This window comes from Toxorhynchites rutilus, chromosome 2 (assembly GCF_029784135.1).
Source record: "Toxorhynchites rutilus septentrionalis strain SRP chromosome 2, ASM2978413v1, whole genome shotgun sequence".
Classification (NCBI taxonomy): Eukaryota; Metazoa; Arthropoda; class Insecta; order Diptera; family Culicidae; genus Toxorhynchites; species Toxorhynchites rutilus.
The window spans coordinates 323,422,747-323,446,197 of record NC_073745.1 but is presented as its reverse complement, the minus strand read 5'-3'; the positions used below and the strand labels follow the sequence as shown (position 1 = coordinate 323,446,197).

The 23,451-nt window shown below is 36.6% G+C and overlaps 1 protein-coding gene across 7 annotated transcripts in view; it reads right to left on the bottom strand.

Moving 5' to 3' along the window:
• LOC129764388 (calmodulin-binding transcription activator 1) overlaps positions 1-23,451 on the bottom strand; it is a 675,564-nt gene that overhangs the window by 63,605 nt on the left and 588,508 nt on the right. For all 7 annotated transcript variants that reach the window (XM_055763402.1, XM_055763405.1, XM_055763406.1 and 4 more), the window contains one exon: positions 6,520-6,587. In XM_055763402.1, the coding sequence (XP_055619377.1) occupies positions 6,520-6,587 (68 nt within the window). The remainder of the gene's footprint in view (positions 1-6,519; positions 6,588-23,451) is intronic.

The following is a 23,451-nucleotide window of genomic DNA, read 5'->3' as shown; positions in this document are numbered from 1 at the left end:
ATTTTTTTCTTGAAAGCTGAGGTTTTACCACATAACATATCCGAATATCGTAGTAGTGTCTTTCTCCGTTTATGAGTTATGTTTTTTCAAAGTTAACATGTTTTCAGTTTTTGTTCAATATTCCTATGCGACTATATTACACCTATGAAACTAGAACCCATTTTTTTGGTATGGTATGAAGACCGATTCATTGACTTCAAATTGATATATTTATGGCCCAGTAGTTCAAAAATGAAGATTTTTTGAAAAACAGTAATTTTTTGGAAAAAAAGAGGAAACATGATTTTTCGCACCATCAGTTAAATTTGAAAAATCATATCAAATATTCAAGAACAAAAATTAACGCCTATCCGATTTTTGCATATGTGATATGAAAAACCCTCAGCTTTCAAGAAAAAATATAGCGCCCCTGGTCCCGAGACCATGAAACTAAAAAAAAACAAATACAATCAATAATTATTCAAAATGAATCTGATTTTTTTTTTGCAAGTGTAATATTTTTTTAAAAAAGACTAGTTTATTGGCTTTAATTGGATATATCGAATCGGTCTTGTACTTCAAAAGATATGATTTTTTGAAAAATGTCATTTTTGGAAAATAGGGGGAGAAGTTGGTTTTTCGGACCTCCTTAAAATGGAAATGGTCATCCCAATGAAAAAATAGAAAAAATACGGGTCTAATGTTTAACGGTAAAGAACAATATTACTGCTTTTCATGGAAATCTTAGAACCATTATATCGGTTTGGCATGGAATAGCTGTATAGAAAAGTTGATTTTCTTTAACAATCTTATTTGAAAATGGGGTTATTTCACCTGAAAATTCATTAGCATTTTCGCTTCACAATAAATCCCACTGCAGAACATATGGGTCGAAGTGGTCTGGCATGTACTACGGGCCCTTGTCCTCTGGTCTGATTCCCCCTGGGTTGCGATATACCCCCGATATTCGCACTTGTAATTTTAATCCGTTTTCGGATTCAAATTAGGATGTTTTATGATGGATGACACTCTATTTATTTTTAAAGCCCTTTCCTACAATTCATTTTATTTTTCACTACTGTTTACAATGTTTCCTGTAGAAATTCTTGGTAAAATTTTCCTTTCAATTTTATTTGTTTTTCTTTCTGTTCCCTTTGAATTCCTTGGCTATAACTACAATACCATTCTTTGTACATATTATTTTCCCGTTCTCTATACCTTGCTTTCTTTGTTTGCTTGTTTATATTTTCCACTTTTGGGTGTTAGTGACCAACATTACCAATATAAATAATTCGGACCCATGCCGCAAAATGTATCATGTTGAAGGGCAGAAATATTGTTTCATGTTGAATTACATTGTTGTATGTTTGTATGTTTGTATGTTTGTATGTTTGTATGTTTGTATGTTTGTATGTTTGTATGTTTGTATGTTTGTATGTTTGTATGTTTGTATGTTTGTATGTTTGTATGTTTGTATGTTTGTATGTTTGTATGTTTGTATGTTTGTATGTTTGTATGTTTGTATGTTTGTATGTTTGTATGTTTGTATGTTTGTATGTTTGTATGTTTGTATGTTTGTATGTTTGTATGTTTGTATGTTTGTATGTTTGTATGTTTGTATGTTTGTATGTTTGTATGTTTGTATGTTTGTATGTTTGTATGTTTGTATGTTTGTATGTTTGTATGTTTGTATGTTTGTATGTTTGTATGTTTGTATGTTTGTATGTTTGTATGTTTGTATGTTTGTATGTTTGTATGTTTGTATGTTTGTATGTTTGTATGTTTGTATGTTTGTATGTTTGTATGTTTGTATGTTTGTATGTTTGTATGTTTGTATGTTTGTATGTTTGTATGTTTGTATGTTTGTATGTTTGTATGTTTGTATGTTTGTATGTTTGTATGTTTGTATGTTTGTATGTTTGTATGTTTGTATGTTTGTATGTTTGTATGTTTGTATGTTTGTATGTTTGTATGTTTGTATGTTTGTATGTTTGTATGTTTGTATGTTTGTATGTTTGTATGTTTGTATGTTTGTATGTTTGTATGTTTGTATGTTTGTATGTTTGTATGTTTGTATGTTTGTATGTTTGTATGTTTGTATGTTTGTATGTTTGTATGTTTGTATGTTTGTATGTTTGTATGTTTGTATGTTTGTATGTTTGTATGTTTGTATGTTTGTATGTTTGTATGTTTGTATGTTTGTATGTTTGTATGTTTGTATGTTTGTATGTTTGTATGTTTGTATGTTTGTATGTTTGTATGTTTGTATGTTTGTATGTTTGTATGTTTGTATGTTTGTATGTTTGTATGTTTGTATGTTTGTATGTTTGTATGTTTGTATGTTTGTATGTTTGTATGTTTGTATGTTTGTATGTTTGTATGTTTGTATGTTTGTATGTTTGTATGTTTGTATGTTTGTATGTTTGTATGTTTGTATGTTTGTATGTTTGTATGTTTGTATGTTTGTATGTTTGTATGTTTGTATGTTTGTATGTTTGTATGTTTGTATGTTTGTATGTTTGTATGTTTGTAACGTGTTTGTCTGTAGCGCTGACCCACTTTAATAGAAATTTGACCTTTCTGGTTAAATTTGACCTTTCTGTTGACCGATTGATCTGAAATTTGGAACACACTTTTATCTCTGTAGTTATTAGAAAAATGCGTATTTCATTATCTTGAAAATTCAAGACGGCGGCCGCTACAAAATGGCGGATCACATATTTTTTCAAAACCTCATCGATATGGGTTTTCCAAAACCCAATCAATATGGGTATAAAATGAAAGTGCTTAACTAGTAGAACACAGTTATTTATGAAAAATGCAAATCCAAGATGGCTGTTATTTATAAAAAATGCAAATCCAAGATAGCTGCCACTACAAAATGACGGACTATATATTTTCTCAAAACCTCATTAATATGGGTATCGAATGAAAGGGCTTGACTAGTAGAATACGGTTATTTATGAAAAATGCAAATCCAAGATGGTGGCCACTATCAAATGGCGGACTAAATATTATGTCAAAACCCCGTTAATATAGATATGAAATGAAAGGGCTTCACTAGTAGAACACAGTTATTTATGAAAAATGCAAATCCAAGATGGCTGTTTTTTTATGAAGAATGCAAATCCAAGATAGCTGCCACTACAAAATGACGGACTATATATTTTTTCAAAACCTCATTAATATGGGTATCGAATGAAAGGGCTTGACTAGTAGAATACGGTTATTTATGAAAAATACAAATCCAAGATGGCGGCCACTATCAAATGGCGGACTAAATATTATGTCAAAACCCCGTTAATATAGATATGAAATGAAAGGGCTTCACTAGTAGAACACAGTTATTTATGAAAAATGCAATTCCAAGATGGCTGTTTTTTTATGAAGAATGCAAATCCAAGATAGCTGCCACTACAAAATGACGGACTATATATTTTTTCAAAACCTCATTAATATGGGTATCGAATGAAAGGACTTGACTAGTAAAACACAGTTATTCATGAAAAATACAAATCCAAGATGGCTGCCACTACCAAATGGCGGACTAAATGTTTTCTCAAATCCTATTATTATGGGTATCAAATGAGAGGGCTTGACTAGTAGAACACAGTAATTTATGAAAAATGCAAATCCAAGATGGGTTCAACTACAAAATGGCAGACTGCTTATTTTCTCAAAACCCTATTAATATGGGTATCAAATGAAAGGGCTTGACTAGTAGTACACCGTTATTTATGAAAATACAAATCCAAGATGGCTGGCTCTACCAAATGGCGGGCTACATATTTTCTCAAATCCCGATTAATATCAAATATATATAATAGGTATATAGGTATAGGTAATATATATAATAATAGGTATCAAATGAAAGGGCTTTAATAGTAGATCACAGCAGATAATGAAAAATCCAAATCCAAGATGGCCGCAATCACAAAATAGAAAATTACTTTATTAAACGGTTTTATTTAGCTTGAACTGTTTGTATGTCTGTAGGGTTGTCCCAAATTAATAGAAATAAGGAACAATAGGAACTGACCGAATTTATAAAACACTATTATCTCTGCTATCATTTTAAAATTGCGTATATTGAAAAATCCAATTTGGCCGCCGCTACAAAATAGCTGATTTCATATCATCTCAAAACGATATGTGTATCAAACGAACGAATTTGACTTGGAGAACACACTCTGTATTTTCTGCAATCCACTCAAATCAAATGAAATTATTTGACTAATAGAATACAGTACAATGATTTTATTGTAGAGAAATATTCTAACGAAACAGATAATGTACTAAAAACTAGAAAATAAAATAAGTTAAAAAAAACTTTTTAAGTTAAACGGTTTAATTGTGATTAAACATAACGATGTACTAAAAGCTAGAAAATAATTAGGCAAGTAGCAGTTAGCAGTTATCACACCTCTTCTTCATTAGTCTAGGTCATTGATAAGACTAAAATAAAATCGTGGGGCACGTTGGATTTCCATTATCCACAATTAGCGACTTCATCATATGTCCCACGATTTTATTTTAGTCTTATCAATGCCCTAGACTAATGCAGAAGAGGTGTGATAACTGCTAACTGCTACTTGTCTAATTATTTTATAGTTTTTAGTACATTGTTATGTTTAATCACAATTGAACCGTTTAACTTAAAAAGTTTTTTTAACTTATTTTATTTCTCAATATTCTTCAATTTATACTATCACTCTAATTCGGGTGGAGACGAACACAACTAAATAAAGACAGCTCCAATCTGACCATCCGTTGTCTGATGATGATGATGATGAGTTATACGTTCGAACAGAATCGTTGTTTTATAGATAAGAATCCAATCATATATAATAATATATAGATTTATATTTTATCGAACCCGGGCCCGACTCTGAGATCGGTAAAAAAGATGTTACCATCAGGTTGCAGTGCAAAAAAGATTTGGAACTGCTACGACGAATAATTCAGATAATTTTTGCGTGTAAAAATTTGGGAGAAAATTTTAAAGTTTATATTAATATTATGTTGATGATTTATTTTTTCAAACAAAAAATCGTGTTTTTATGAAATGACAAAACTTTTTTAACAATCAAATCCACACGATATTCCTAGCAAACAGTCGTTCAAATGAGAGAAGAATTGAAGTAATTTGCTTATTGGAGTTTTTCTTAGCTTAAGGTTAAGGCACTCGGGAGAAAAAATCCCCGCGAGACCGATTCATCTGCTTCCACACCATGCGTCCTCGAGATGGCACGCGAATTTAATTTGTACTCTCCGAAGTGGACATATATTACTCTGCTGTGTTTATCCTCGACGTGTAATTTTTTTTTTTGGCTCTTTATTATTTGTATTTTCATATCGAAACGACCCACATAAAATGTGTTTCCCCTGGTTTTTCTGTACGCATCATCCCACACGCACCGCCGGATTAAATGTGTGTACGTGTATTTGTATGGGGCATTAAGTTTTGTGTCAGCTTTAAAGTCGACTCGTAATAAATTTTGCACCGGACTTCTGCTTCTGCAGAAGGGGACTGGTCGGGTTGGAAGTTATGATGGGCGGGAAGAGACATCGTAGGAGGGATGGGAGAATTATGTGTTTTTTGAGCTCGCAAGATTGCAGCGTGCGAAATAAAATGCTTAAAATTACAACATCGCACAATAATCATAAATAGAGCGGGTGGAGGCGAGCTGCGAGCGTTGGTTTATTTTGTTTTATACGGACACCGGGTGATAAAGTTAAATTAATATGTATTTGCGAAGATAAATCTTACTTCTCGAGAGGAAGGTTTGCTGATGCTGGTGGCTGTGTTGGCAAAAAGGGTTAGAGATTGGATTTTTGGATCTTCCGGTGTTATTTTATTTCGAATTTGAGTCAGTTGGTCAGATTCTGGAAGGAGACTTGATGGGGGTTAAATAGACATAAAGATGTCGACCAAAATAAATGCATATTTTCAAGACATGGGTCGCCTTTTTCTTTTTCTGTTTGTGCGAAAACATGGGTGTTCTCTCCATCACAATTCGTCAAAGGGCCACTTAAACGCTACAAAATATCGTTTAAAATGACATAAACAATATTCCCTTGTATATCACGTCGAAATTAGTTAAACATCTCGCGAGAATACCGAATCACCTCTCTCACACTTGGATTCACTTATTCGCGACAATAAACTCCCGCTGAAAAACTCAACCCTTCAACGCCAACGGCGACATCAGAGTGAATGCAAACTTTCAGAACATGATTTTTTATGAAGCTCATTCCGCGCGAGACATTCAAACCGCGTGCTGAACGGGGGATGATGGAACTCGTTGGAAATATTTTTTAGAGGTGTGTAATATTTTAACAACCGTCGATGCACACAGTTTATGCATCTAGACGGCAAGCAATCAGTGGATCATAAACCGAGCAACTGCTGACGACCACATTAAACTGAGCAGCAACAGCAGCAACAACAACAACAGGTGATGAAGCGCGTCAAATCGCTGACACAGAGCTGATGTTATTCGTAAATATTTTAAAATCCAGCGCCGGTGCTTTGCTTACCTCGTTTTCACCTCTTTCGACTGCCATTCGGAATGTTTGTCGAAGCTGATGAGAATCGCGGCAATTTCCTGTGGAAGAAATGATGGAAGAAGGAAATTTATTGTAAACGAAAGTGGATAATTTATTATAGATAATCGTGGATTGTTCTCGTTTAAGTATATTGTAGATTTTACCTACTCGAATTGATTAATGTTTGCATTTATGTGTTAATTAAACAAATATTTACATTTTTTTCTTTTATCGTTGTCGTCATAACCGGTTAATGGCATACGTGCTAATCACACATAACATGAGAAGAAATCCAATTTCTTCGGTGCGGAAAGGAATTCAGTATTTTCAGGATTCAGAATTCGCGCTGCTACGCATATTTTTTATTAAATTTTCGGATCGAGTAAAGGCTTCATAATACTAAGCGATTTCATTACACCAAACACAATTTTTAGAGGTTTCACAATATTCATTCTGTATCCTTAGAGATTTTGGCTGATTGACCCGGACATGATAAGAATTGCGCTAAGCTCCAACCTGCGATTTGTTTTCAATGTATGTATTAATCCTTTATTAGGCCGTAGCAACTATATTGCCACCCACAAAAAATACTTTATTCGCTGCACTTGACATATTATTTCAATATTTTACTTAAGGGGGTATTTTAGTGTAGAGACACGAATTTTGGACGTTTTTTCGAGCCTCGCAAAAATAAAACAAAAATTATGTTTACTATACATTATATCATTATTTGTTTATCTATCTTTTAACAATGAAACAAAAATTGAACGGTGAAAAAATATTCATCACTAGTATAGCTATAAGTTGATGAAGTGATGAGGTTCGAAAAAAAGGTTTGCCATGGCGTACAAAATTCCAGCCCTTCTGGTTATCTGAAACAAAAAAAATCGAACAGATTCTGAATTCGTAAAGATGCCGCTATCGCATGAACCTCGGAAAAGCCAAAAACATTTTTTTTGACAAAATAGCGGCCGTTTTCAAAAAAAAAAAAAATGCGGTTGAAAACGTTTTTTCTTACGCATCCCGATTTTTTTAAAAATAGTTAAATTTAAAAATTGTAATTTTTCAGTGGTTCGTGCGATAGAGAGATGCATGCAGATTGTATTCATATAAGTTCGACATGAATCGGTTCAGTAGAACTTGAGACATCGTGTATGCCAGTTCGAAAAAAACTAGTTTTGAGAAAAACGCCTTTGAACTTCATTGTTATGGCCAAACCAGGTTAGATACCGCATCACTAAAATGGCTCTAACTCGGTAAATTTTAGGATTTTCGATAAGTAGGTATGCCTAGACAACTTTGTAGGGTATATTATGGAATGCCTAAACAACAGAAATATGAAGAAAAAAAATTTTGATTTTCTTCAAATTTCTAGACTAGAATACTCCCTTAACCAAAAACTTTTAAAGGTATCTGGTAATACTCCATTTTTTTGGGCTGTCAAAGTTGTACGATATTAATTTGGAAGACATTTTTATGTAACAAACCCGCGATTTCAGAACGCCGGCAGAAAATTATGTTTACATTCACAGAAAATGCAACAAGTTGATAAATTTTTCACTGCAAGCGCTTTATTTGGGATCTACTGTGTAAGATCATGCAGTTTTTTCGATAAAATAAATTGTGTATTCGATGAAAAATTCAAATTTAATTTTTTTTCTTTGTAAGTCTATATAAAAAAATATTTATGCATATATTCAATATTGCAAATTTTTTTTAAATTTTTGCATAACCGAAGGCACAATAAAGTGAGCTTACAAGGCAGCGTCAAACAGTGTTTTTAGGTTAACGGACAGTAGCAACTACACTCGATAAAAAAAAAAAGACGGGTGGGTAATGTCGGGGACATAACCGGAGTGACGTAGGACTATACAAAGGGGACAGCTTTTGCTAAATATATATTTTAAATATATTGTTTTATTTTCTTCTCCTACGTGAATACCTATCTATCTACCTGAAAAATGGATTAGTTTACTGTTTACTCTTTATGAACATGTTGGGGGTTCTAAAAAGAACCTTTGATGTTGTGTTTTTGCGTTTTTTTTACAAACTTGATTCTTGATATTTTTCTGAAGGCGTTGTACTTAATCAATGTTCAACGCCGGTCATATTTTGGCGTATGCACATATCGTACAATCAAAATGATGGCTATGATAGGGAATGCATAGTGGTCCTCAGCTCATTCACTATCATATATTTCACTATTGAGCACAATACCGTACCTTAAACTGTGGTTTCGGAAACGAATGAATTGTAAGATTTGTAGTCTCCGCAAACAATATAAATAAAAATGAAAAAGAACTGAGGTTTTGGAGACGAACTCTACAATCTGTCGAGAAAAAGACGAGCTATAAGCGTTCTGAAAAACTAACAGTGAATACAGGGTCCTTTAAAATAAGAACAGAGCAGCAGGAAATAGATAGCTCATCATGTTGCTCCTTAGTTATTTTTCTATACAATGCAGATGTAACGTCCGTCAATTTTCAACATCAGTTATCAACCAAAGAAAGCAGTTTTTGTTACCGAGAAAATTCGTTGATGCCATCCTGCATACAATGTGTTGTAATTTGAAGCCACTTTGAATTCGGAAACCATGTATGGATTTGTGAAAACTGAATGATCAATTTAAAAGACCCCAACCACCAATAAGTTCAAAAACAAGCATAAACAAAATAAATCAGTTTATATTATATGTCATATTATGTCACTTTAGAATGCATTGGTATTGTGAATAACTTTTAATAACTCTTCTTTGATTGGTTTAATGGCCCTGAAAAGCGCCGTGTTTTACGGTGGCTGGTTTTGCCACCAAAGCAGTCTGTATAAACAAAGTTTTTCCTTCTTCTACCTACTGCCGTTTTGCGATTGCGTTTGCCACTCGTTGAAACTAGTTGTTGCCACCGAACCGAATGTGCTCTGTTCTGTAGGCGGGTTTACTTATTGTCGTGAGCAGCTTTGCAAGCCAACTCGAGAACTCCGGCGGCCGAAATTCTATAACCTCTATTAGGTATACTGGTGCTCCGGCATCAATCCGTTGATGCGTGTGATGTGAAACGATGCCATACAACCACACTGATTTACGGTTTGAAAGAGAATGATATATTTTTCAGCGGATCCGCGCGTTTTGTACTTTAGCGGTACACGCTCACAGGATAGAGACAAATCGGCAGACTCAGCCAAAGGGGCGAGTCCAACGAGACGAACGAATGAGCGTTAAAAGGCAGCGATGGCAAAAAAGTACATTCGATTTGTTCGCTCGTTGGATTCACATGCAGACTAAAAAGGGTCCTTTTCAGGATCACAAAATTGTCTTCAATCTGAAGAGTTTATTGTTTTGTTATCACTCGATATCCCCATCTTGTTCGGCTAAACCTTTCTGTTTAGCGATTGCGTTTGCCACTCGCCACAGCTTTCACAGTTGGAAAATTTCTTCCCATCCAGCTTGTGACATATTTTACAGTAAATTACATTCAATGGCACGTCGCATTACCACCACTCAGTATCGGATTGGAGGTAATTTTAACCTGTAATTGAACATTTGCGATGACAGTGGTATAGTGTCAACTTTCAATGTGGGGTCATAATTTGGACCCCGAACTCTATGTTTACAAAAATGTCCAACTAAATATGTCGCATTACAGGTCCGTCCAATTAGCTAAATGTCGAGATAAGTGTAAATTACTGTACTTTCAATCTAGAAGCAATTTAAGAATTGGTGAAAATTGAATAATCGGGAAAATTCCCAACCATCAATAAGCTCAGAACAACTGCCGAATTATCATACTCAAACAAATTATCTCCTGGCAAGCAAATTATGAAAAAAATCAATTTGTGTTTTATCATTATTTGGGATATTGTTTTAGAAAGCTATGAACTGTATTTCGTAAACTCTTTTTTGGAAGGTTTAATGACCCTGAAAAGCGCCGTGTTTTATGGAATGGTTCCAATTTAGAAAACTTAGTACTCGTGGTTTTGAAAAAAACCATTTCGAACGCCCTCCATGCCGTCTTGTTCTGGATTTGCCGCCGTTTGTATAAACTTTTTTCTTCTGCTACCTGCTGCCGTTTTGCGATTGCGTTTGCCACTCGCCACTCGCTGCAATTGCCTGTTGTTGTCTTGGTGTCCACGGAACCGATTGTGGTCTGTTCTGAATGCGGGTTTTCTTACCGTCGCGAGCAGCTTTGCCAGCTAACTCAATAACTTCGGCGGCCGAAACTATATATCACCGGCTAAGTGGACTGGTGCACTGGTACTAACGCGCTCGGCCTAGCTACCCTTGCGGAGCAATTGGCAGACCAACACGGTTCGAGCGGGATTTTGCCTTCCCTTCACTTTTCCTCCTTTGCCATGTCCAACCATGGCTGCTTGTGTTGGTTTGTTGTTGTGATGTGATGCGAAACGATGTGGTGTACGGTTTCGATGAGAATGATCGTTACGGCAGCGGAGCGGGGATTTTTAAGCTGACTGGCTGGCTCGAGAATTACGCATGTGTGAGACTGCGACCAATGTTTCGTTCATTTTTTTTTCTTTTTCTTTTCCAATCGTGCTTCATTCTATTTCGCTGCTGCCGCTGGTTGCCCGTTTTGGTCGGAACGATTTGAGGAACATAAAATGGACCAATCAAAAATGGGCACGTAGTGCATTTGGGCAATGCTTGATGTTTCACAATTATTCAATTATTTATCTCAAGAAAAATGAAATGTTATTCGTTATGATAGATGTGTAGATATATTTCCTATCAATTGATGCAAAAACCTTTGCGATCTATTGAGAAATGCTCGAGTTATAAGCGTTCCAAATCTTGTATTTTTTTCCTACTTGTTCAGTGCCTAGATTTTCAATTCACCCCCTATATCCTCCGGTTAGACGTAGTCCTACGTCAAAAATGGAGGAACAAAGTGCGAAGTCGGAAATTTTAAGTGATATTTGACATAGGGGAAGTGGGGCATAGTGGCCACCCTAAGGAATATGCTCATTTCCAGCGCCCACATACCGATTTAATTCCCGTTTCTCGAAGAACATTATAGTTCAACTCATTGTTCTTCAAGATAGCAAACGGCTTTTACTATATAAATTCAAAATAGTACACTTTTCATCATTACAAAAAAAGGTGAAAAATTTGTTTTGCTTGGAGGTAAAGTGGTCACCCCCAACATATCAAGCTAAGTGGGCTAGATTTATGGGTTTTTTTCGTCCAAATTTGTTCAAATTATATTTGTTATATGTATGAAATAAGCTTGATTTATTCACCTAGAGCCTCAATTTAAATTTTCTCTTGCATACAAAAACGTAGTAAGAAACATACAACGTTACGCATAATGAGACTTCATTTAGTTGGAGTGGCATATTTATCCAGGGTCAAAGCCACAAAAAGATCTTCTTCAAGAGCAGAATGTGAAGATATATCAGCTTTAGTAAACAGAACATTGTAAGTTGTGATTCATCTATGACCACTTTACCCTCAAACATCAAAGTAATTTCTATGCTAATTAATCGCTGAGATTAAACAAAATATCTGCTCACCTCTTCTAGAATATATTAACAGTCGTCCAAACTGATGATTTGTCCAACATATCAGATTGAATAAACTAAATTTCACGAGAAATTCCTTAGATACCATGCGCACAGAACTACGGTCGAATGGCTATCGAGAGAGTAATTTCTGTTTTTATTTGTATTTTGACATGCGACAGCTCTACTGAAGTACAGGGTGACTCAAAAGTCATTAAATTCTTCAAACATAATGTTACTATCAATACGGCATATATCATCAATAGTTATACTACCAAACAAGCAGGTGACCACTTTGCCCCCCATGACCAATTTGCCCCCACTACCCCTACTGTAACTTTGTGAAAAATCAACGCATATCGATGAGATGCACATTATTTTGAAGCTGTAACTTTCAGGTATTAGAATATTTTACGTACATATTTTCATCTTGGGGTGTGTAGATGATGTACGTAAAATATTCGTAAAATATATTTCTGCAGAATTACAGTGGATTTTGTAAAGCACTATAAAAACTGTTTTTGACACTTTTTTTTTTATTTAAATAGCTCTTTTTCGTCAAAGTTTTCAAAACTGCTTTTTGATTTGCGGCGCGATGGATGTTTATTTTATTATTCATCATCAAAGACGAAGGGGTAATTTTTCATTCAAACTGAAATATCTCTGTGTGGGAAGGTCCTAAATGGAAGTTATTGGGACCAATTATAAGCTGGTTGATATGGTTAATTGGATTTGCTATTGAGTTGGTTAACAAAAAATTGTGTTAGTTCAAAATATTCTTGAAAAAACAAAGAAAAACAAAGAAAATCGATTTTACATTTCTTCCCGATATTGTTGGCCACTACACCTACACACCCCATGATAAAAATATGTACGTAAAATATTCTGATACCTGAAAGCTGTAGCTTCAAAATGATACTCATCCCATCGAAATGCGTTGTTTTACACGAAGTTACAGCATGTCAAATATCACTTAAAATTTCCGACTTCGCACTTTGTTCCTCTGACTTTTTTGTCGAGTGTATTGCCACGATTTTTTTCCTCTATTATAGTGACTTTCAAACACATTTCGGCTGGTTCATCACTTTCACTTCCATTTTTGGAAGAATGTTGGGAGTGAGAATTGAACTCGTTATCTCTGCGTGAGAGGTATGGATGTGGGATGTATGGATCACTAAGTCAGACCGCCTCCTCAAATAGTTACAATTTTTTTAACTTTAACTTTGTGTAATTATGTGTTCTTCCTCATGTAAGAGTTATGTTCTATGAAGTTAAAGTCGATTCATTGCCTAGTTTCCACGGCCTGGTAAAAGGTTAAAATGTGTCTCAAACTTGAAAAAAAAACATGTATAACATATTCATTACAGTTCCGGCGGCGAGTACGTTATGCCGAAGAAATTGAAGACCGGCAGCCCACAACCGAGTGAATTGGAGGAATATTGTTCATCAGGGCTTTTCATAAGACGGAAAGCCAACTAAATAAAATAAATATAATAATTTTTGTTTAAGTCTTTCAATTCATTCAATTTCATTTTTCTTCGCAATTCATTTTGTTTATCGCATATTTTCAAATATTACAATGAGTTACTGCTAAATTGTTTTACGGTGCTTGAAACTAATGAATGACAAATACATTATAAAATTTAAAAAATCCTTTGAAACTTGAAAAAAAACAAACTTTTTATTGACACATTATGTAAGTGTTGCCACATGTATCGATTTTTCTGGAAGAGAAGAGATTTTTTTTTCGTTATTTCCGATACAGATTACAGATTTTCGTCATAAAGTACAGATTGGTACAGAATTTTTCCACGTGAAATTTCTTACTTTTGTTGGTCAGTGTTATTACTGAACATCACTAGAGATGAATCTCTTGGATCGAATGAAAACAAAACCATACGTATCTGTACCAGTTATACCAGTTGTATCAAGCATTGTGTTCTACGATGGGAGTTTTTACTACCTGTAGAACTTATTTGTACCCCAAAAATAAAATTGCTCCGGAAGCTTCAAAAAACGAACATGTGCAGGATTGGCAGTGTTTGCCAAATGATCCACTCATTGAAAAAATCGCTTTCGTTCGTTCAAATATGATCTTTCAGGAAACATTTCCCCCAGCGGTATTCTATTGTTGTTATGTGCTGCAAATCACGACACAAAAGAGAACGAGACAACTCTGCATCGGCTCGCACTTCATTGCACACCAGCATGCAAGCAAAGCTATCATATACGCTTTCGGTGCAGAAAGCTTATTTTCTTCTTTGCCTCTAACATATGCATACCGACCTCTCCATGCATCATGAAACAGCAGGATCATACGGACAACGCAAAGCGAAAGATTCATATTCAGCTAATGTAGCAGATCCTGATTTTTAAGTCTCAGAGAGTGCAAACTATACGATTATTTAGCTCGATAGAGGCTAAGGGAAGGGTAGTCAGATTATATTTTCCATTTTTAACGCCTCTATCCCTTGAAATGTGTATATTCATATAGACCGCATAATTTTACTAGCAACACCGCTCCAGTGAGAAGCAAAAACTCTCGCGTTTTATCTCTTTTCCCATTCGCTGCTCTCCGCAAATGGTGACGTAATGATGACGTAATTTTTCTTGTATCATTTATTGCTTTGTACTTGTCTGTGCAGTGGGTTTCGTTATAGTAAAATGGGACGATATATGCGGTTCAAACTTGTATGCAGGCTTCGAAAATGGTGTGCGATGTTTGGCACAGATCGGATATGCAATCAACAGTCTTCGTTCCTCTCTTAGTTTAATCACTAAATATTACACAAGTGATTACTGACATTCATACAAGTACCTGAATGATCCTCTCATATTTGGTTATATGTTCGTGAGAGTTTACTTGCATGACACATTGTGTATCATTCGATTTTGATCGAAATCCAAACTCTGAGGATTGGTGAACAAAAATTGGATGCCTAAAAAGAAATGACGCTTTGATGCCTTGTTTCTAACGTGTTCACTATGCCTCACTCCTCGGCGAACGTCGAGGGATTTTCTTCTGAATATAATCTAAACAGGAACATTTGATCACGTACAAACACGACTCAGAAAAGTATTATAACTGAATATTATTGAGGAATAGTATGTAATATAAATTTGGAAAGACCATCATCAAACACACGAGTGATTCGAGACTTGCAAAAGTACCTTTAAAGTAAATGTAGTATTTGTAGCAAGTAAATGTAATATATTATAGTACATAAATTAATATTTTTTCATGCTAATAAAAAAGATTTTTCTCAAAACGGAATATTGTCGATGATACAGATTTTTTGAAGAAAAAGCACAGATGAAAAATATTTTACCCCTTCTGGTACAGATGAAAATTTGGCAACAAATTTTCATCTGTACCATACACTGCGGATAATCAATATACACTGATCATGTAGTGTTATTAAGTTGGGGAGATGCGAGGGATTTAAAAATAATTGGAAAAAGGGTAAAATGTACAATTTGAACTACGATGACTCGAACTGAGAAGAACTTGTCAAATTTTCATTCAATGAACTTCTCTTCTTTTTCTTCTTTTTATCAATCTCTTTTTTTCGAATTAACTCTTTGGCGATAAGCTTTGGTGGCCCCTAAATATTCTTTGACGAAGAATCTCCCGGCCAGAACGGGATTCAAACCCAAACGCCCGCCATGATAATGTGAGACGCTAACAAATTAGCCGCGGAAGCATAGACAAAAATGCTGATTTTGCGTTGAATCAAAGTCGAAATTTTTTATCCACGTTCGAGTTGTAGTCTGTATTTATATTATCCGACACAACACGACACGGCGCAGGTCCGACGAAATGTGCATCTCGTCGAGAAATTCGTGCTGTCTCTATCTGATCGAACCCGTTTCATATACACTAGGGTGGCCACGAAAATGGTTCTGTCAAATTTCAAAAACTGATCATGTACATTTTGTTTGTTTTGATATCAAAAATTGTTTGGTGCCAAAAGTCTTAAAATTGCGAGATTTATTGTTATCTCGTTTTTTGCCAAAAAAAACTTTGTCACTCGGTCGTTTTTCATCTGAAAAATGAAGTTTTGACACAAAAGATAGATACCAATGAATCATCAAAAGAACGGCTGTGTAATGCTTTATATAAATCATTTTTACATGCTGGAAAAAAAATTCCAGCCAAATCGGTCGAGTAGATCCTGAGATATTGATACCACCAGCTAATTAAACATGGCTTTGCAAAAAATTGGATTCCAGATGTCTGATTAAAATATGATGTTCGGCGAAGAGATTGGGAAATCAGTGAACTATTTAGGAAAAATAATATTATTTATAATGTTTTTTTTTATCCAAAATATATATTTTTATTAAGGCTCATATGGCGTCAACCTGACGGGGCCGGGAGTTCAATATTTCGACAATGTTTGCCTTATAACTATGTTAGTAATATGTAACCGATTACTCGCGGTTGGCTCGAGGTTAGTATTACAAGTGTTTTCGTAATTGTGATGTTGCTGTCTCCAATGCTCTGTACCTGTGCCCGACACGGGATACTTCCTTTTGGGATGTATTTATAATGTTGTTTTTACTCCGTCAAAAGTCTTATTCAAAACTGAAATTTAATATTAAAAATGTTGGTAACTCAAATCAAGCCCCCTTTGATATTTTGCTCAATATTTCCATTTAAAAAATCTTTTTCATATAACAACGTTTGTCATATCAGACTGATTTTTTTGAAAAACATACTAAATTTCAATACACTGCGAAATCATGACCATTTGACAAAAGTGATAATAAACATGGAATCTTCGATTTGAAACATGAAATAGTAAATATAGCGTGTTATTCTTGGATTAACCATTCTCGACATACATACAATTGTATACATATATACGTCAAACATTGTTGATTCATTTAAATCTTCTTAAACCCTAAATAAATATCGAAGGGAACATGTTATGAGTTATACACATTTTTGATATTAGCTTCAATTATTGAGTATGATTTTTTACCGGTGTATGTGAAATGTTTTTTTTCCATTGTTCATTGATTTACGAACAACTATGTTGTACAAATTATTTCAATCAATGATTCCGGTTGTGTCCGCATAACAAAATCAAGCGTAATTAAAATTGGTTATCTGATAATACCACTGTAGCATGATGGCTCGCTTACTGGACCAATTATGACAATTATGCACCCCATGATATGTAAACGTTGCTCGGGTGCCTGTGGAATGTTTTATCATAATGCAAAAACAATACAATACAATAGAATTTTCTACTTGAGCACATGGATCCCACATGAGCTGAAACGTTTGAAAAACGAATTTTAGAACAAATCACTCAAATCACAACCACACAAATCAAAAACTCCAAAAACTAATAAGGTACACCGGGGCAAGTTGAAATGCGGGGTAAGTTAAAACGGAAATCATTACTTTCACTAGGAATGATGGATTGATGTGATAAAAATATATAAAGTAAACATTATCTTTCAGCCCACCTTATGATAGCCATAAACAGAATATTGGAATGCATTAACGCAATCCGCGCCTTTGTTTACTCCTACTTGACCCGTGGAATCAGAACAAAAATTTTTGCGCGCTGACTGCATCGGTCCAAAATCACTGATTTTTCCAAAAATACCGCCAGAATCGCACGTCAGGTAATCAAATAGGGATAATCAAGTGTAGTGATTTTGAAATCCAAACTGAAAAATCTTTTTCCGTATAGCTCTGAGCATTTAAACCCACCCCATGTTCTTTACAACCCTGTTCGAGAAGCAAAACCGTACATTAAACTCATGATAATTCCGCGTTTCAACATACCCTGCTCTACGAGAAAACGGGAAACAATGCATATGAAAACTAAACATTTTCAAAATTGATATTTTTCGAAGCATCCAGTGTGAATCCCTATTTTTTTATCGAAAGTCATCTGTTATACCTTGTAAAGGGTGTGTCACATCAAATTGCATCACGGAAAAAACGTTGTAGAAATTCGCCCAGTAGACCGATCCTTTTTAAAATTTTAGACAGTAAAATAAAAACTATTAAACAACTTTTGACATTTTCATACTTCGAGCACAAGCCCGTATGCTCGCACCTTCCTCTTTACCCCGTCCATAAGGTTCTGTACAACGTCAGGTTGTAGTTTTTTTTTTGAACAGAAATCCATTTTCTCTTGAAGTCCGCCTCCGATTTGACAACTTTTGGGTTCTTCCGGAGGGCCTGCTTCATAATCGCCCAATATTTCTCTATTGGGCGAAGCTCCGGCGCGTTGGGCGGGTTCATTTCCTTTGGCACGAAGGTGACCCCGTTGGCTTCGTACCACTCCAACACGTCCTTTGAATAGTGGCACGAAGCGAGATCCGGCCAGAAGATGGTCGGGCCCTCGTGCTGCTTCAATAGTGGTAGTAAGCGCTTCTGTAGGCACTCCTTAAGGTAAACCTGCTCGTTTACCGTGCCGGTCATCACGAAGGGGGCGCTCCGCTTTCCGCAAGAGCAGATCGCTTGCCACACCATGTACTTTTTTGCAAACTTGGATAGTTTCTGCTTGCGAATCTCCTCCGGAACGCTGAATTTGCCCTCTGCGGAGAAGAACAACAGGCCCGGCAGCTGACGAAAGTCCGCTTTGACGTAGGTTTCGTCGTCCATTACCAGGCAATGCGGCTTCGTCAGCATTTCGGTGTACAGCTTCCGGGCTCGCGTCTTCCCCACCATGTTTTGCCTTTCGTCGCGGTTAGGAGCCTTCTGAACCTTGTTTGTACGCAGGCCCTCCCGCTGCTTGGTCCGCTGGACGAATGAACTTGACAAATTCAGCTTATTGGCGACATCCCATGACCTGCTTAACTACGCGCTTGTGATCTTTTTCACTGACGGAGCATCCATTTTTGCCGTTCTTCACCTTCCGGTCGATGGTTAGGTTCTCGAAGTATCGTTTTAGTACTCTGCTGACCGTGGATTGGACGATTCCCAGCATCTTACCGATGTCCCGATGTGACAACTCCGGATTCTCGAAATGAGTGCACAGGATTAATTCACGACGCTTTTTTTCGTTCGACGACATTTTTCCAAATTTACGAAAAATTGACAGTGAAGCATGGCCAACGTGATCTATACACTCTTATCTGATTTTGAGCGAAAGCTGAAGATATAATTCCTAAAAATTAAATTTCTACAGCGTTTTTTCCGTGATGCAATTTGATGTGACACACCCTTTATATGCTGCAAACAGATTTCAGTTTAGTGATCTAGTGATTTTTTAGGATAACTTTCAAGTTGATCTTCGAAAAAATCGTTCCAACTTGCCCCGGTGTACCTTACCTCAAACCGAGATTAAGCAGCCTGAACTTGACGTTTACATCGGCGATCTAGATCTAGTCGCTGTAGTCTGGATTCCAAAAAGCGTGCCTTTTATATGATTGGCGGTATGGAATTTGTGTTTAGACTCAGAACTTTTGATTTTTAAATGAGTATTCTGTGATCAGGAATTTGAATGTGGAATCTGTCATCTAATATTCGGGACTCGAAGTTCTGAGCCTGAACTCGGTAATCAATTTGGAGCAATAAATATAATTTCAAATGATTATTGTTGTTTCTGAAATGAAGAAAAATCCGTAATTTAAATTTTAAGATTTGTAATTCAAATATATAATCAAGATTATTTATTACATATGAATCTAGCAATTGGAGTAGCATCTAGAATCTGGTATGTTGAATCTTTATATTATGTTCTGAACCTGGAGTCTGGATAATCGAAGATTTTTGGAAAATATTCATTTTCTATTTCGTTTTATTTCAATTTTTTACACGAACTACATGTTAAAAACAAAGAACAGTGATAAATCTCTGGTTCGGGACCAGTAATTAGTCCACGCGATCGGATGATTCAACAACTCTATACTATATTTCGCAGGGTTGAGTAAAGTCTCTCGTCTGTATGGAATACCTCAAGCGTAATCGCGGCCAGCATTTGCATAAAATGATGTCCGAGAAATAATTGGGAGACATCAATTTATTGGTTAAAATGAAAATTTCATACACTTTCTGCAATTTTTGTGTGTTTTTGCCGAGAAAATATTCTCACCTTCGACATACACATTGTCTTATTCAATCTTTGGGGCCTATAGTTAGTCCTTTTTCCTTTTCTTCTTCCGAGACGCTAACGATCCTGAGGATCTTCGCAATCTCAACGTGGACTACCACTTGCGTTCCTTTTAAAGTACTAAGTAGAGATTTCTTTCGTCTAATAGCACACCTTGAATGTATTGTGAGAGGCAAGCTCACGCGTGGCCAAGTCGGAAGAAATTTATACGACGAAAAATCTCTCGACCAGAACGGAAATTCAATCCGAATCCCCTGAACGATAATGTGTGATACCAATCACCATGAATTTGAAAATAAATCATCTATTTGAAAGTATAATTCAGCTGGGTCGATTGTACTCCAAAATCATCCAAAGAAATTTCAACGGTTAAAATGATGAAGAAATATAGTTCAGTATCCGATATACTCCAACGATCACGGTAGATCGAAAAACAAATGCAAATATTTGGCCGAAGTCTGAAAAATTGATTTTCTCACTTCAAGCTACCAATTAACAGCCGCAATCACGTCCAGCTTCGGTTCGTCTCACTTTCGAGCATTCAGTTTCCCCATCATTCATATATGAAGCGAGCCGAAGCAACACGGAATGGAAAAAAAAACGCAAAAAATATGTATATATGAGCAACCGAAAACCAGAACACCCCCGCACACCCCGCCATCTCACCCCAATAGCTCACAGAGCGGCCCAAATACATCCCATCAAAACGACGACGACGCGCTGTTGACGAAGTCGATGTGAAAATCCACCCGTGCCCAAGAGTAGCAGTTATCCTATTTTTCACCATCCTTCTCTTCAGCGCGTTCGGGGATTTTCCCACGCTATCGCAGTCACTCCCACGACTCGTCTCTATCTCACAATCTCACTGTTGCCATCTCGCCTTTTTCTCTCGCGGAGTACCAATTTCCCCAACCGTGGTCGTGGTTCCATCTCTACCGTTCACCTCCCCCCTCCCCACTTACTCGGGGATGCTTTCCTCTTTCACACATTTTCCTCTCGCGCCGTGGCGTGGGTGGAGTGCCGTTTGGAGCATCAAAGCGAGCGCATATAATTATTTTGGCTAGATTTTTACAGATTTTCTTCCCACGCTCTCGCCGCCCGAGCTCTGGCCCCGAAGAGGCCCTTCAGCCGGTTGGTGGTAAATATTCTTACGTGGTCCCACCTTCCCGGCGTCGTGCCTTCTCGGGCCGCACTCGGCTTTCAACGGAAGCGTGGGAGGATACGTTTGGGGCTGAAGTGCTGCTGACTGGATTTTGCGCTAAACCCAAATCTGTGAGCAACTTTGCAACCGATACGAGGCGGCGGGTGTCTCGTTTACACCACCGATAGTAAATAAAACATTTGCCCCGTCTGCCACTGGGCACCGACTTCTTGACCTCGTTTCGTTCGTTCGTTCGCTCGTTCCGCTTAGTGGCGCGAGGGAATAATGAGGGGGATGTGGCTTTTTGGGGATATACTTTTGGCTGGTTTATGCACGAGTACAACGAGTACACGAAACTCGCGCGATGGGCGATGTATAAGTAAATAGGTTTCCTTTGAAAAAAAATAAACTCGGATCGTTGGACTTGATGGAATTGGTGTTACATCAACAGCTGAGAGTTGTGATATTAATAATGTACTCATTATCAGCAACAAAATGTTATTTGGAATGTTGCAGTTCGTGTGTAGCTAGAACCGAGTCAAGATGTTTACAAACCATGACTTTAATAGAAAATAAAACCTATATAATCGACATAATCTATCTATGGATCTTGAGGTTGTGATTCGTTAATTTATTGTCATATCGAAAAGTTGCAATGAAACACCTGAAATTCTTAAGACATATTGGTTTTGAGCCCAGTTAGCAGTTAGTTATTATTTTGAATTTTATTCGTACTATTTTCATTCCAATGTTGACAGTTTCAGAAGCTGATGATGTTCACGGGACACTCATATCAAAAAAGTAGTATCTGAAAGCTTATGAATTTATTTCTATGAACAAGTTGGAACAACTACGAATATATTTTGTTTCTTTGGGGAATGCAACTAACCACCGAAATGAACGAATAATTCTTCATCGTGAATAAAAACCCGTATGGCAAGTTTCTGTCGTGATGTGTCATTCAATTTTTGCAAAACTAATTGGTCTGTGGATCTTTTGTCAGTGGATTTGTCATTTCGTTCAATTTCCGATAGCACAGATTTGAATTTTCAATTGGTTTTCTCCTCCACGTTGTTTGTCATTGCTTTGCATTGTTTTTTCTTCATCAATGTGGATTTCAGTTGACGATTCTTTGAAGTGAATAGGAAGCGAGATTAATTACCATATCAAAAAGGGTTTTGAACAGATTCAAGAAATCATAATTCCATACAGTAGCGTGCGCGTTGCAAACCCGGCATTTGCCGGGGCGCTGGCCCTTTAGGGCGCCAAAGTCCAAGAATTTTCAATAGTAATTTTTTCCCCGGATTATATTTCATCTTTCAATTGGGTAAAAAAAATCCAACATGAGTAGTTGCTTCAGTCGCAAAATTGAAACATCCAACATCACATTAATGACTGTCGTGGGAAATCTTATGACAATGGTGCTAATATGGCGGGTACAAGAAATGAGGCACAAGCGGGCACTTCTGGTTAACAATCTAGCTCGTTTCGTTCCATTTGCTGCCCATAGCTAGAATCTTATCGGAGTACACGCAAGCAGCATTTCACCTACAATGATAACGTTTTTTGTGTTGTGTATCAGCGACTTTGAAACGTGTGTGATGGCCTTGACTGCACCGTTCGTGAACCGATGCATAACCACTGCACCCAGACCGTTCTTGGAAGCGTCGCCTGCAACGGTGATTTCCTTATCCGGATCGTTGTGAGTCAGCAGAAAATTTTGTCTTGAAACGTTCAAAGAATCCCTGGCATTCGGCGGTCCAATTCCAGGGTGCATCCTTCTTCAGCCGTTGATTGCTCCCAAATAAGATCGTAGCTGCGAGACGCCCTTCGGGGCTGACATTTGGAAAATGGCGTGCGTCTTTTCAGGATCAAGGTGAAGACCATCCGTGTCGATGATGTGACTCAGGAATTTGATTTGTGGAAGAGAGAAACAACATTTCTTGATGCGGAAATGGAATCCATAGTCTTGGATTTGTTCCAGTACGGCGTAAAGACTACGATCGTGCTCCTCTTGAGTGTTTCCAGCGAGCATGATGTCATCGAGATACGGTTTGATACCTGGAATACCGACTACCATGCTGTCGATGATCCTCTGGAAAGCACCAGGGGCCGATTTGATTCCGGACGAAAAACGGTTGTACTGGAACAATTCTTGATGAGTGTTGGCTGTCAGCATCTTACGGG